General features: G+C 39.7%; 1 protein-coding gene across 1 annotated transcript in view; it reads right to left on the bottom strand.

The window, feature by feature from the left end:
- Nucleotides 1-6,542: 6,542 nt before the first annotated feature.
- Nucleotides 6,543-17,060, bottom strand: part of pigg (phosphatidylinositol glycan anchor biosynthesis class G) — a 97,916-nt gene continuing 87,398 nt past the window's right edge. The window contains exon 13 of the mRNA XM_055016635.1: nucleotides 6,543-15,081. Within this exon, the coding sequence (XP_054872610.1) occupies nucleotides 14,859-15,081 (223 nt within the window). The 3' untranslated portion in view covers nucleotides 6,543-14,858. The remainder of the gene's footprint in view (nucleotides 15,082-17,060) is intronic.

Raw genomic sequence — 17,060 nt, 5'->3', positions numbered from 1 at the left:
CAGGATTCTCAAGGATCCCCGCTTACACCGGTACACATTGTGTACATTGTAATATTTTAATGTATATAATAATAATAATTATACAGTTAGCTAAAAGTAACAAATAGCTAAAATGAATGAATAACAAAAAATAACACATAGATTGCTAAATGGAATAAACAGTTTACCACAAGAAACAAATAGTTAACTAAAAATACCTAAGTTAGCATAGTTAGTTAAAAGCAACAAATAGTTAGCGAAAGTGTAAAAGTACTTAGCCAAAAGGATTAAATTCTTTGCTAAAAGTAACAAATAGCTAAAAGGAATAAATAACTAAAAATAACTAATAGTTAGCTAAATTAAGTAAATAGTTTACCACAAGAAACAAATAGTTAACTAAAAATACCAAAGTTGGCAAAGTTAGCTAAAAGCAACAAATAACTAGAAAAAAAGATTAAATTCTTAGCTAAAAGTAACAAATAGCTAAAAAGAATTAATAGCCAAAAACAACAAATAGTTAGCTAAATGAAATAATTAGTTTACCACAAGAAACATATCATTAACTAAAAATAACAAAGTTAGCATAGTTAGCTAAAAGCAACAAATAGCGAAAGCATAAAAAATACTTAGTTATAACTAGTTAGCGGAACAAATATCTAAAATGTATAAATATGTAGCTAAAAGTAATAAGCAACTAAAAATAATAAAAAAGTGAGCTAATTATTTATTATTCTCTGCATTATATTTAGTTAATATATCATTTTTACTTCATTAGTAGTTTTAGCTGTAGTTGGACGTCCCTCTCTAGTTGATGATTTAATTTCTGAAAATTGATCTTTGTCTATCAAAATTACATATTTCAAAGTTTTTTTTTCATGAAAATAATCCCTTCCTGCCTTAACATGGTCCAAATGTCACCTCACCTGTCCCTACCCACGGCAGCTCAAGCACACCAGCTCACCTACAGCTCTGCCTAAACACTGTAAAACTACTCTATGGTACCAAATGTCAAGTTGTAATATTGGAGTAATTCAGCCACACATTCTTCAACTAGAAACTTTGAGACTGTCATCAGTTCAATGCAGCTTCAAGGTAGAAATGCTCAGTCATGGTGTTTGCTGCTTATTTTGCTCATAAGGTCACTTCTAGCATAGAGAAAACACCACGCTAACAAGGTGGAAAACAGTCACCAGAGGAGGTCTTTAAAACCATTATCAACCTGCAGCTGAATCCAGCTGCAGGTTGTTTGTTGTGCTTGTTGTATCTCGGCCTGCCGAATGCTCCTCCTCACTGTTTCCATTTAAATGTTCTTGATATTCAGTATAAACCAAACTATCGGCACCAGATGTCTGTTTATTCCATTTGTCTGCCAGCTAATGAGCACCATTTGCTGGCAGGATATTTTATATTACAGCTAACTCCTGGCTCGTTTGTTGCGAGCCGTTGCTTCATATTGAGAACTGTTAATAGAAATGCTGAGTGCCGCATTTCTCACCTTAAAGTTTTCCAAGAGAGATGCTGCAACATTATTCTGAATATAGCGTGATTATATAAGAGCGTTCGCAGATTCACCCCCATACAGTTTCTGACTTAGACACACTCAGAGTATCGGAAAAGTCCAATCTGATCCATTTCTCAATGACAACATTTCATTGCAGATGGTCAAACGTAGTTCATGAGGAGTTAAGAAGCAGCTGCTCTAATGTGTAAGTCAAGCCAGTGGTAATTTCATGCAAACAGCAAGAGTTTCCCCCCCAGGCGTCTTAAAAGTGAGCAGAGTTTTAGCGAGCTGGATTCCTCTCAGTGGCTTGGAACAGAATGTGTGGCAGAGATGCAGTGGAGGGAGAAGGGGAACCCTGGCAGCGTCTGCATCTTCAGAGTGAGCCGAGCGTCAATCAATAGCTCCTGCAGTGGCTGTGTTTTCACAGCGAGCCAGCTCTAAACTTGCAATAACCTCTCTGGCTCGCTGCCATCTGCCACTTAGCAGACAACTCCTGGAGCATCAGAAGAGAGGAGGTAAGGTCGCCTTCACAGGGGAAGCTCCAACTCAAAGGCACAACTTCAATTTAGCTCTCCAGCTGCTCTACTCCTGTAATTAATTCTGTATTTTCTGCTGGACAGCCGGGAGTGGCCGGCTCTTAGCTCACATGAAAGACGGCTGAGGAAGTACGTACAAATCCACATGCTTTCAGATCTGCATTCCAGCAGCATCGGCTCAGTGCTGATGAGCTGCAAATTGTTTACTGATGTGTGGGAACGTGATTTATGCCCTTTCACATGGACACAAACACAAGGATCTGATGATTTAAAGAGACATTACACTGCAGCATTAGGAGCTGTCATTTCATCAATCAAACACACAAGAAATACAGAAATACATTTGTATGGTTGCTCAAGGATGGCTTGATCTGAAACATATACACTACCAGTCAAAAGTTTAGACACACCTTCTCAGTTAATGGTTTTTCTTTATTTTCATGACTGTTTACATTGTAGATTCTCAAAGGTACTTAAGTGTGCAAAGCAGTAATCAAAGCAAATGTTGGCCATTTTGAAGAATCTAAAATGTAAAACATGTCTTGACTTATTTCACTGTTTTTGTTTACTACATAATTCCATATGTGTTCATGCATAGTTTTGTTGCCTTCAATGAGAATCTAAATATGACTACTTTTGACTGGCAGTGTATTTTGACCACTTGAGGAAGCGAACAAGCTGTATTGTGAAGAAAAAGTCTAGTATTCACCTTACTTTAAGATCAGTTTTGGTCTCCACCATCTGCTGGGGTAAAATCTGGCTCTTTAGTTACTGAATGCTCCTCTGTGTTCACCAGCTAGTCTTTAGCTTGACCTTAGCAATCAACCAAAATCTGTTTCTGAGAAAACCTGAGGCAAGAATTGATCAGTCCAGCTGCTGATTCTTCACGTGGATTTGATCTAAAAAGGTTGTTTGCTATCGTACTTCCGGTTGCTGCTGTCTTGAAGAAAGTAAAGCAGCAAAGTTCCAAACAACTAACATCAGTGGAATTGTGCTGTTATTATTAAACCAATGTTAGCATAACCCCAGATGATTTTGATCCAATAAATCCCTAATATGATTTGTATTCTCAACCAGCAGCGCTTTGAGGAAGACTTACTATTCAGCAGAGAGACTGGATTTGACAGATAACACGATGGAGGCTGTTATGAAACCGACAGAAACATGAGCAAGAACGTTTTAATGCATCACATCAGCTCTTCCAAACATGATAGAATGTGAAAAACGTGAAAGACAAAAAACGCTAAAAGAGCAGAATTTATGCTGGAATAAAAAGTTCAAATTCCGAATTCCAACAATGTAATTTGACAGGATCAGGCTTGGATTGCAGGTGGACGCTGTTGTTTCCCACAGAAGCCTGAGGTAAAGAGTCGAGCCAGACGTCGGGTATTCATGAGCCCCCGGCTGAGCACTGCGGCACTGAAGTTTGTCTGAAAAACAAGAGCTTCACCTCAATGTGACTGCAGGTCTGAGGGAGGAAGACCGTTGTTTGTAGCTACATGTATGAAGCACACAGCATTTAGAGCTGCTGGCGTCCTTCTACAGTAGCCTTTAGGGGCGGAATGAGATGTGTGATCTGAAACTGTGCACTTGAATTGGATTTCTGCATTTCAGCATGACGCGTAGCAGCTACCAGAACACATCGGGTCAAAAAGAAACTGTTAGAGCCATAAGGTCAGAAGTTCCAACTGTGAGGAAGCTGCCAAAGAGATTGCAGCATCTGTGCTCTTAGAAGCAAAAACCCACATGTGAAATGAGAAAAAGCTCTGGAAAACTCAGTAGAGTGAAGTGTGTGTGTCTGGTGACGCTTGGCTGCACCTCTGCGATGAAAAGAGCCAGCTGAGGTGTTTGGGCATCAGGTCAGGAAGCCTCCCGGACCTGCCAACCCAGCCGGAGACCCCCGGAGCAGCCTGGAAGCCTCCTGGAGACGTCACACCTCCTTCTAAACACTTAGCTGGAGGACACGGCTGGGGAAGAGGTCAGAAGTGTGACCCAACACTGGATCAGTGCTGGAAAATAGATGTCTGAACTGAGCACGAAACTGAAGAGATTAGAATAACAGCAATGAAAGTCAGTGAGCAAATTAAGTGTTTTAATGAAGTCACTAATCGAAGGCTGGCAGTGACCTCAGGCAAAATCTGTTGTGCAGGAAAATAAATCAAAAATGAAAATGTAATTAGGCAGTTGGGTTTTTTAAAGATTCAAATTAATGGTTGAAATATGTAAAAACAAAGAAGGAAATGGTAAAAATACACAGATGGTGACAAATTAAAGGAAAAACTAAGGAGATCTGGGGGCTCAACTGTTGGGGAGACATTTCTGTCCTGATGGGATGACAATGGTCCATCCATAGGGCACAAGGAGTCACTGAATGGTTTGATACAAATGATGTAAATCATATTCTATGTGTTAGGACCCAGCTGTCTAGGGTCAGCTGGAAGAAACAAAAAACAAACAAAAAAACAGGTGTTGGTTAGGTCACGGAATTGACTGGTTAGTGGCAAAAACGGTGATATTCAATAAACAACAGCTAGTGGCTGTTGCTAAATCAAAGAATCAAATAAAACCAAGCGAATGCTAACAGAGCTACAAAAACTAGCTAAACAAAACCAGGGTTTCTGTAGAAATCAACCAGTCAAATTTAATGCTTTTTTAATACCATTTTAATGCTATACTGTAAAAATTGTAACACCATGACCGTGAACTCAACAAATTACACGGTTTGTTTTTTTTTGTAAAAGATGATTTTTATATGACAACTGTCCCTACATTTCACTACTTCTGAATCAGGAAACCATCCCTGACCACCAACAGGCTGCAGTCATTCTCTTAATTCCACGTCTTCTAGCCATTTTTGCTGGAATTTGCAATATATTTCCCAGCTCTCCTCCACCTGGTCCAGCCTGCTGGCCACTTTAAAAACATCCAGTTTTTGGCAAATGTACCCAACCAGCCAGAACAATTATCACAATGCTTCGGCATGTTTACGCAGATGCACATATCTGACGAATCGCAGTCTATAATTATATATTATTATATTATTATTGTCAAATATTTTTCTTGAAAACTGCAAAAAGAATTTTTAATGCCACTGAGACTGAAATTTAATGATTTTTAATTCCACTTAAGGCCTTAATTTTCGCAAAATCAACTTAATGACTATTAATGCTTTTTAATGCCCTGCAGAAACCCTGAAAACAGCTAAACTCCTTTGCCAAACTTAAATTCAATAGCAACAACCCCATCTAACAAAAGAAACTAAACGAACGAGTGCCTAAAAACACAAACCAACGAGAGACAACGAGCACCAGCTGCTAACAGACATTTTACACAAAACAGAAAGATGAAAACTGTCTACATTAAATCCCAGCTGCCTTGACTGTGAGGCTGGCTGTGGATTTATGCCCAGGTGTGATGCTGGAGGAGGAAACCGGGTGGTGTCCCAATCAGACGGTTCAGGAGGTGGGGAGAAGGGCAGGTTTGAGCTAATGAGCTGAAATGACTGGCAGCTGGGGTCTGAAGCCAGCTATAGCTCAGTTTACACAGGCCATCACCCTGCAAGACGGCTACCAAAGTCACAAGACGGCAAAAGAAGCACCCGGGGGCGTAGCACTGTGGCCTTCACCGTCACCAGATCTCAACCAGATGAACACCTGTGTGAGATTCTGGATTGTCATGTTGGACAGCGCTCTCTATCACCATCATCAAAACTCCAAATGAAGGAATATCTTTTAAAAAAGGTGTTCATCCCTTCAGCACAGTTTTACACACAGAGGAGTGCTGAAGCTATTCTGGCTGCCAAAGGTGACCCAGCGCCTTAAAAAGACACTTCATGTTGTTTTTTTCCCTTTAATTTGTCGCCTGTTGATATGTAGAAACCAAACTGGACACACAACCTTCAGGATGCTGCCTGATGTCTCACATTTCTGTACAATTTAGTGTTGAACAAACACCTTCCATTAAAAACCTGAACTGAGCTTTGTGTTTCTTCTCCAATGCATCATCATCTTTGGAGGTTTTTAGAGAGACTCCTACTCAGAAGAAAGCACAGTGTGGAATGTGTGGTTCCTTTAATGGTGGCATTAAAGTCCAGCTCCTGAAGGCATAAAATAATTATTTAGTGGGTGGATAGCAGATAGATAGCAGGGATGATTACTAAATTATCATCCTCCTACTACTATACGGTACGTAAAGACACACGACGTGTACTTTCACAGATGGTTTCTTGTCCAGTTTTTACGAAGTCAGGAGGAAACTTTGACAGGAGAAGCTGTAGTGAAAAGTGTATCATATGTCATCCGTCCTCCAGAGCAGGCTGAGGCTGAAGACAGATGGCCTCCACCCAGGCTGCATGAAGCTGAAAGACAATTTAATGGGCAACTAATCACTGATATCACAGGAGGAAAATGCATGCGGGTTCTTATTACAATGTCTGCTTAAAAGATGTGAACATTCCGCCAAAATCTGCCTTTGAAAGTTCATTTTTATAGTTTTAATCACTGATAAAAATCACACAGAAATCTAAATTATGCTTGAGAGCGAGTCATTTATTTCGATTTTAGGAACACATACAATGTGTTTGAAAAATTTTGGTTAATCCGTCACTTTGCTTTCTTTTCACATTTGCTGCAGAGCTTCGCAACAAATGAGCCAAATTCTCAACTCAGGTAGAAAATGCCGATGACAAAACAGGTAAAAAGGATAAAATGAAGGGTGATTTCATTTCAATCAAGTGCAACAATTGATTCGGTATAAAGATCAAAGATAGGCAGTGCAGTAAAAATGCCTGAAAACATAAACAGGACACATTGCATAGTTAGCTTAAACTACAAGAAACAAAGTTGGATGTTAACAGGAGAAACTTTCACTCAATAACAGGAGTTTTTTACATAAACAGTATTGATTTTAACATTAATGCAGACATAGAGGAAAAGAAAAGAGTCATTTCATCAAACATGGAGTTAGGAAATGAAAAAAACACAGTCCAGTATTGATGCAATGTACAACACATGCTTACAAGCTGTCAACCGTGCCAACAAAACAATTATTCTGATCCATTTCACGGGCTGCTGGGTGTTTGGATACAGAGGGATGATTTTAACACGCAGAGCGTCGCCCCATCAGATTTGTGAGAGGCGGCTCTGAGGCTTCTTCCTGCACCGCTGCAGACACGTGTTTAAACGTCTGAAAGCTCTGGACAGGAAATAAAAGACTCAAGACACTCTAACAACGCCACTATCAGGATCTATTTCTTCTCGGTGAGTCAAGCTTTGAGCCAGATCTGTTTTTAGATATTCTCAGCCTCATGTTTTGAAGTGATGATCAATGACCGTTGTGTCTTTTCCTACACCTGACTGCAGCTCAGGGTTTGTTGATCTTATTGCTCACAGTCTTCTAGGTCACTTAAAGAGCCCATATTCTGCACACAATCGTCTGTTGGAGGTTTACTACAATGTGCTTCCATGCCTTAAGGTTAAAACACACATTATTTTTCTATTTTGTACTGCAGTTATTCCTCGTTTCAGCTCCCGTCTCTTTACGGTCAACCTTCTACTATGATTGGTCAGCTGGCAAAGCAAAGTAATGCTGGTTACGAACCAAACAGACGAGACTATCGTAATGCACTTCTTACTGGACTTCCTGAAATGTGAACTTGAATTGAAAACCACACTTCTGCTGTTACAACTCGGCACTGGCTCCCCGTAACTTACAGAATTAAATATATCGTCCTTTTACTTGTATAAAAAGCTCTTAATGGCCAGTATCACAGATTCCCTGCTGCCTTATGTCCCATTACAAGCTCTTACATCCTCTATTGATGCTGCTTTCTGGCTGCCGAAACTCACCCAAATGTGTTTTTCAGGTTTTCTTCCAAGCTGTGGGACGCAAAAGGTGTCAGAGAGGAAAACTCAGGTGAAACTTTAAAATGGCTATAAAATGGCACCTGCAAAAACAACTTTTTACCTCCAGCCTTCTTCTAGTACCAACTACAAGGACATATGTCAGTTTTATTTATATACCTGCTTGCTTTTAATATTACTGCTTTGTTTTCTATATTACACTGCTTTATATATTATCTACTGTGTACAATAACACAATTATAACTCCATCACTATTTATTACACTGTATACAAATATATATACATCACCGTTCAAAAGTTTGGGGCCACTTAGAAATGCCCTTATTTTTGAAATAAAAGCAGTTTTTTGTCAATGAAGATAACATTAAATTAATCAGAAATCCAGTGTAGACATTGTTAATGTGCTAAATGACTGTTCTAGCTGGAAACGTCTGATTTTTAATGGAATATCTCCATAGGGGTACAGAGGAACATTTCCAGCAACCATCACTCCTGTGTTCTAATGCTACATTGTGTTAGCTAATGGTGTTGAAAGGCTCATTGATGATTAGAAAACCTTTGTGCAGTTATGTTAGCACATGGATAAAAGTGGGAGTTTTCATGGAAAACATGAAATTGTCTGGGTGACCCCAAACTTTTGAACGGTAATGTATTTATTTAGTACAGTGCACATTTTTACACTTTTCCACCTATGTTTTTACTTTAGGACATATCTTTCTACTTATGTTTATCTTATTTTTTTCTACTGCTTAACTTTCTGGGACTTGAATGGGACGTACGTAACTTTCCCTCAGGGATCAACAAAGTCTGTGATTCTTTTGATATTGTATTTCATTCATTTTGCTTAGTTTTTATTTAGTACGGTGTTGCAAGAAAGGTGTTGTACAAATGAAACATTCTGATTGTTTCTAATATTATAATCCCAGATCTCTGAGTATGGGGAAAGGTGCAGATACGTAGGTATAGTGATGTAGATCTGTAACAGAAGAAAAGGCTGGACTCCAAACGAGGTGTTTCAGGGAGCAAAATTAATTAATTAATGGGAGAGAATCACTCAATTTTGGTGATGACTTTGCAAGTTTTCAAATCCTGTACATGCATAGAAAACACTAAAACACATGGAAGGAAAGTGGAAAAACCCAAAAAGCATCATATGGGCTCTTTAAGAAATGACATTTTTTGACTTCTGATTTGTTCAAAATGAACAGAAATTATGATTAGACTCCCGAAAAGCATTTAAATCACCACAATAACAATAAAGTCCAACTTAATATCCTAAAATGGCTCCAGGAGTTTCCGAAACTCCACAGAACTGGTCAGTATTATGAAGCAGAGTCAAAGATTGTTCATCTCAGAGGCTGATGAGATGCAGATGGATGTTACAAACATAATTCATCTTCTGCACCGTAGAAAACACGCTGAGTGAGTAGTCCATAACGACAATTATTTTTATCTGTTGCAACAGAAAATCAATCCCCATCTGAGGATGCGTATTGCTGCTCGTTGGAAATTATTCTAAATCACCTCCAAGAATAACAATCACAGGAGTAACTTAGACACACAAAGAAAGAAGAAACGTAGCGTCTGGTGGGTTTAACAGCTCAGTTTGTAAAGATGGCCGAAACGTGACAGAGGAATCCTCACGAGTGATGTAGATAATTATCTGCTTCATCAACTATGTACGTCAGACCTTGTTTGAAGTCTGTGTGTGATATTCCTTCTTGAGCTAAAGACAGGAAAAGGCACTTGACAGCAGTCGTGCTGCCAGTTTAGAGGAGGGTCGATTTATCTTTGAACCTTTTTTACCTAAAAGCCAAATGTGTTCCTGTTTCTAATGCAAACCGGCCGACCTGCAGTGATCCATATGCAGCATGTGTCTGCCTCCGACTCTGTGCATTCAAATGCAAATCCCCTTGTTTGTATGACTTTCCAGTGATGTTCGGGACATTTAAATTCCATTTTCTGTCAGCGCAGTCGACAGTGAGGTCTCTGTCAAGGTGAGCCACGGCGACAACTATGAAACAAAGCTCGTCTTGCATCACACGGAATCTATTCAGAAACGCACCGAACAGCAGCGCAGCTTTTTTATTTATTTTATTTTCACCCTTTTTTTCTGGTTTGGCATCTGCTTCTCCGACGCCTGTGGCAGCTCGGGGGATGTCAGTGATCTTAGCCTCTGGCGAGATGCTGGTTCAAGGCAGACAGCTCATCAAGGTGAGTGACAAGTGTTGGGGCGGGAACTTACGATTCACTTTTTTCACCGGGAGGAGAAAAGTTGCGCACTGTAGCTTTAACACTCAATCTTTCAGCTCGCTTCTTTTTTCCCCAAGTCGCATCTCAAAGGGCAATGATGTTAGAATTTGCCAGGTTTATAATCAAAAAGGAGCTTTGAAGTAAGTCACAGCTGTTCACTGACATCACAGATGCTCATGAGTCAACAGAATACAAGCTGGAAAAGGAGGAATTTGCTCCTGTTTTCTGCTTTACGTCACGTTTTGCACACTTTTATGAGTGATGTAACAGAAGCAGATAGTTCAGGAGGTTTGATGAAACTTGGACACCAGTCTTCACTCTACTCCCATTGTCAGATTTTACTCTCGGTCTGAGCGGCGTCTGAGATTCGGTAAAAACACAATGGCTCCATACATACTTGGACAGCGACACTTTGTTTGCTTTTTTGGCTCAACACTCTTATTGCTTTGGATCAGAGCCAGCACATTCACCAGCTTTACTTTGGTGGTATTTTCTGATATTGAGGGACGTTAAGGATGTTTATGAGTCTGCAGTTTGCTGCCAGATGCAGGAAATTTTATGACTTAAGCATCCAAATCTGCACAAGAATGATTTGGGGTTTTTTTTCCCTAATTTTTATCTTGAGCTGAACATGTGAACTAAAAATCACCAAATAGGAATGTGTATTTTTTCAAAATTGTGTTGTTTTTAAATCTTTGTGACCAGTTTGTGATTGTGTTACACATGATACCTCTGTGTAAATAACTACAGCTGAATCCGCTCTGAGACATACTGAAATACAAAAAGGCTGAATGTGTGAAATGTCTGGTGTTCCTAACGATCAGCAGACACTTAGTTGTTATTTTATCCACCAAAAATGTTTGCCGACACACTAAAACTGCTGCTGAAGTGATTAAAGCTCAATTAGAAGTGGAAGAATTTGAGCTAAAAACCATAATGCAACTTTTTATACATCATATTTCTGTTTTCTGTTGTCTACAGTGACTTCAGTGGGACCAGTTAAAGATAATGGATGTCTGGAGGAAACTCTGGACGAATCTGATTATTTAGAAAGAACAAAAATACATTTAGGATGTGTGAGGTTTTTACAGTAAAGCCTTTTTCACAGCAGACTTTTACACATTAGACGGCAGATAAACTCAGGTGTCACTAGTCACAGAACAAAAGTTTCACTAAAGTGGCCACAGACAAGTTTTTGTCTTGTTTCTGCACAACTACCAACAAAACAGGTCATAAAACGGTGGACAAATAAGGAGAAGAGAATTTCCTGGTGTCTATTTGGCTGCAAACAGAAAACAGCAGCGACATTAATGACTTTGTAGCAACTGCTCAAAAGAAGAAACCAAAAGAGTCCAGTTTGAAATAGAAACTCTGATCTGATCTGCTTTGATAAAGGCAGTAAGAAGCCGCTTGTATCACAAAGTATGCAGGTTTTGTTACTTAGAGGCTTGGACTAAACTATAATATCCAACAGATTTTGTTTATTTTTACATTAATATTCACTGTGTCACAGACTTAAAACGTGTGATGGACGATTTTTTCGAGACGCCATTAAAATAAAATCTATGTTATAGTGCAAAGATGAAAACTCAAAGATATAAACTGCTTCCAACACGTATTTATTACTTAATTTAAATGGTATAAGAGATAAAACAATGAGCACAAACACTGTGACTGTATTAAGCTAAATAAAAAAAGTAATAAAAATGAAAAATAACATAATTCCAATAAGAAAACAATGGGACTTTTCTGTAAACAACCTCCAACATTGAAACAGGCTGGCCATTTATGGCTCAGGAGCAGCATTTAATTCTGGTTCATTCCGCAATCAACTTACACAAAGTATTAATAATAATTAATAAATAAACCCTGCATAATGTATATCCTAAACTCTAGCCTTTGGATCTGCTAATTGCATTGTTTCTAATAGCAGTTTGAGATTAATAGTTCAGCCTCATTACTGACCTGGCAGAAATAATGTCGGTTTTGAAATCTCTGAAGTTCCAGAGGTCTGATAATGGAGCGACTGCCTGACGTTTCTATCACTCTCTTCTTTACCTCCTCCGACAGAGAAGCTCGTTTCCTTTCAGGTTCAGTTTCCAGACGCTCCGGTTGTTCCTTTAACCATAAATCAAGCCTTCACTTTCTCTGGAGTTTTCCTTCCCGGCGGCAGACAGAACTGGGAACCGATCCAAACTCTGATGGTGTCATTATTCTATAGCCATTACATTGTGTAATCAACATTTATAGCACTTCATAATGATAAGTTAAAGTGCAAAACAAGTCTATTTTCACTTTAATGGAAGTTCTGCTCTATTTAGGAATGCTGACTTCATTAATGTGATCAGTAACACCTGTGTTTACCTTCTATTTCATGTCAGAATAGAAGCTGTGAAAAAGCTTTATTATTAACCTATTAAAGCATAAATGTATTGTAATAAATAACTTATCACATTCTTGAATCATTCACAGTTTTCTCCAAACATCCATCTGTGAGAAGGTCTGTGCTGTTATTTGATAAAATTAGTTTACTGTCTCACATAAATGCAGCAAACAGACACCCTGAAATAACTTTATCGGCTGATCCCATCTGAAAACACAATCCTGAACCTATGAAGGAACTGGGGAAGTTTCACTGCTCATAAACACTAACAGAAGTTATCAAACGCAACTTTGGGCCACCATTTTCAAAATGTCAAACGCAACGAGAGGGTGAAGGAGGAACAGGAAAAGCAGAACTAAAATCACCTCAGATTTTACCAGACCAGCAGGTCCTCGGTTTACGACATCCTCGACCTTCAGGGTTTCATGGTTACGTCGCCACCTCCCATAAATTAAGAAAGTCTTGTTCCATCATTCCGACGTGTGGCGTTTACGACATTAAAACAAATTTCAAGTTGGAACTAGTTGGCAAGCAGAGTGGATGAATACGTCGTCACATGACGCTATAGGAGGAAGACGGCTTTGTTTACATTCGCCGGTTGAACACCACATTGGATTGTGCTACATTCGGTTCCTTTTGTTTGTGTTGTTTTTTTTTTTTTTTGGAAACTTTTTGCCCTTCATTATAGCTCCCAAGCGCAAGTCAGAAATTTATAGTGGCAGTGCTTCAAAGGAAAGGAAAGCCATGTCAGTGAAAGTGAAATTAGATATAATAAAATGTTCCGAAAAAGGGCGAAACACCGACGAACATCGACCGGTTGCTTGGCCTAATGCTACATCTTCACTAGATGCGTTTTTCTTGCATAAAAATACACCACATCTGAATATCGCCTGCTTGGTGTTCGTGTACTTGAGGCCAGTAGCCGGTGTTCAACTCCTGCCGACCTTCTTCTCCAACTATCCTGTCTGCCCCTGACTGGACAAAAACATTGACTTGGGAACTGTCTCCTCCTGGATTTCAAGCCGGACTAAACATGGCGGCTCGGTTGCAAACTTACTCTTTTATTACAAAAACAGTTCAGCGAAAAGTATTTCTGAAAGCAATTGAGGCGAGAAATGACCTGTGCAGTTGCTGAATCTATCGTGGTTGTAGGTCACCGATGTCTAGTTTAGACATTTGACTAAAGTTTTGCAATGCGTCAGATCTCTGCATGCTGCATCGAATTTGCAGAAAGTAGAAGATGAGTCTACTTTATGCAAATGAGCTGCAACCCGCTCCAGGGAGACGCTCCAGATCGCAGCTCGAAACGCACCAGATCAGCATGCAACACGGTGCGTTTCACACAGACAATGAATGGGATGTGGGAAATTGACGGATCTATTGGACACGAACCTTCAGTCGCACACTAACATACGTACTTATGTACATATGTCAGTTCCAACGTAGGGCAAAAATAACATTACGTCGTGCTATAGGAACGGAATTCCAACCTAAGTGAGACCCATCTGTAAAGGGAATGTTCCTCAGAGAACTGACTGCAGTGTGTTTCCTTAAGCTGGTTAAACTCCTCCTCACACACTCTGACTGACATCCTGTTAGCTTTGCTGTACCTTATAGGTCAAGACAGCACAAACTTGTAATTAGTCGATGCACCTTTTTCGTTGCAGACCTTTAGACCTGTCATGATGGGAAAAGCACATAATAACAATAACAACAGCTCTATTCTATTCAAGTGTCGCTGTAACAAAAGGGACAAAACCAGGACCCTGAAACTGAAGCAGCTAAATGGAATCCAGTCATAATTGCTTTTATTATCTCTACACCCGTGGTCTTTCTGCTTTGACAAGAAGCCAATTGAGAATTCGGTGACCTCGCATAGTTTCCTGCATCTCGGGACCCAACTTTAATCTAATAAAGTTCAGTCAAGAATTAGTGAAAACAACTGTGAAGCAAAACAAGAGTGCAAAGCTTCAACACATGCACTTCATATCTATAAAAGTCACTCGTGAAGCACCGCAGCTCAGTGTACACTCATCCCTGAGGTAATTTACAGTTTAAAAAAGTTATTCTTCTTCACAAACCTTTACAACAACTCACTTTTATTCAGTCTCCAATGATTCTCCTCCGGGAAAGAATGAAATATTTAAATAGGCTGCTCAAAAAATACATTACAAGTGCATTCCTAAAGCAGAGCTCAGATGGACTTTTGTTTCTGAAACATCTACTCACATATTGTGAACAGATGAAGTAAATGAGGGTGAGTTTACTGTAGTGTGTTGCAGTCTCAGTGTCTTCTGCACAGTCGAAAAGGCCCTTAAGGGGAGATTTTCAGTCTTAGTCTCTCCCTAAGACTTACTTGAGCTGTGGCTCTGCTCCATGGTGTTGAAGATGAGACAGACCCCTGCAGTCAGCAGGAGGTGCATGGATTCGTACAGTAATTTGGGCGAGAAGACGCTCCATATAAAGAGATGATAGCGCAGGACGGTCACCAGCACAATGTAGGCTGCAGCTGGAACAGACCTCATCAGGGCCAAACAGTAGCAACCATGTCCAACTGCAACGGGGCTCCTGTAGAGGGAAAAAAGGATTCATCAGACAGGATTGAAACACTGCGGAGAGGGAAGCTGGGAACTCTGAGCTGTAAAAAAAAACACTCAAACTTCCCGAAGAACAACACAGAAAAGTTCCAAGGTCGTCCTAAGCTGCATTATTTTTTTTTTTATAAATAACACGTGGAGAAGTTGAGTCACAGATTGTTTGACGATTCACAGCCACAGTTTCACATCTTTACCTTACACGTGTACCCAGGAGAGGAGTCTGATCCAATTATCTTCGCACAATAATGCGGATTGCTGGCAAATTCCTATAAAGAAGTTAATGACTTTAAAACCTGCATGATGGGAGGACGGATGCAGTGAGGAGATTAGGAGGATGAGGATGTAAAGCCAACACACACGGATACACAAAGACTTCATCTTAGTCAAACACATGCGTAAATTAGTGCAGGGATCTTGTTCATTGTAACAGGCAAAGTCCCAGCTGAGGGGGAGGAACTTCAAACCTCATCCCAAGACAAGGAGGATGAAGTAGGAGATGTGGTAGTTTGGAGGAGGATGAACACAAATGTTGGCCAAGACTGCATCAAAGAGTGACCAATACCAATAATCAATTATGTGTTTTAATGCAGTGAACTACAGAGAAAAGACAAACTTCACATAAACCACTGTTGCTCTGCAGTCCTCAGTCTAAGAGGCAAAAGGAGTCGTTAACATCTGACTAAAAATATAGTAAAAAATACAGTTGTAGAGCCTCAGTCTTGGTTTTGCAGACTTACACAAAAAGTTTCTAGGCTTTTCTAAGACTTCACCCACTAGTTACATCCCTGGAGCCACCAGACAAACAACACAAGAGATCTGCAGACAGTTGCAAGTTTTTTTTAGCCTAGGAAGAGTTTGCCAAGTGGAACTTTGCTCATTCTTTATCCAGCAACTGCAACGTCTATGTGCGATGTAACTAAATGAACCAAAGCTAATATTAGCTTTATAGTATACGACCTGTCTGGACTGAAGATCAGCAGGTTGAGAAATCAGACTTTACAACTGATGAAAGCTCTTTCATAATGATGCAAACTGGGGAGGTTTAACCTAAATTATCCCACTTGTTCTGAACTGTGTGACTTCTTTGAACTCTGAAACTTATATTTCTTCATCTACATCTGAAGAAAGACAAAATCATGTAGTGAATTGCAGAAATTTGGTCAAAATTTCACTGACTGTGTGTATTTGTTTGAGTAGACAAACTGATCACCAAAAAAGGTGCACAGATAACAAAAGATAACACTTTTAAAGTACATTTTTTAACCAACATTGGGTGTATTATTATTGTTCTGTACAATGTTAGAGTGAAGAAAAGGAGCACCATGACAAAGTTGAGCTCTCAGAGGATTTGTACAAAGGTCTTGCCTTGTTGGCTTGTGGTCAGGTGATAGAAATCTAAAGCTTTGCAAACACTTTTGACTCCTCAGACCTTCTTCCAACAAGCAGCAGACATTCTCTCTTCTGAGCAGCAGCACTCTGAACATTAATTGAAATGTGGCCAGAAAGCAGGAGAAGCTGTAAGAAGATAGCAAAGTGTTTTCAGGTATCAGTTTCCTCCATTCCTAATGTGATTAAGAAAGGGCAGGTTACAGGAATCCACCCATGATCTATACACCACTTAGTCCTCTGTAGGGTCATGGAGGGACTGGAGTCTATCCCAGCTGACTTAAGCCTGGGTTATGCTTTCCGCACGAACGTGACGCTCAGAATCCGCACAAGAAAACACGTGTGGGTTTTATACTCCATGTGGCGTCTGCTCCCAGACTGCAGAGCGCAGTGTATTGCAAACACAGGTCTACCACGGTACTAAACTAGAGTAGAAGTTTGCCATTGTTTACACCACTTATAACTTGGCATTTTACTGAATAGTTGTATTTCAGCAATTAGTTTTAACTTCACGCCATGAATTGTTCCTAACCCGATTGTCACAGTGATCGCTGTGTAATGAAT

The sequence above is a fragment of the Amphiprion ocellaris genome, chromosome 13 (assembly GCF_022539595.1).
Source record: "Amphiprion ocellaris isolate individual 3 ecotype Okinawa chromosome 13, ASM2253959v1, whole genome shotgun sequence".
In the NCBI taxonomy this organism is placed as follows: Eukaryota; Metazoa; Chordata; class Actinopteri; family Pomacentridae; genus Amphiprion; species Amphiprion ocellaris.
Note: the sequence above shows the minus strand (reverse complement) of the source record. Positions and strands in the feature narration are given on the sequence as shown.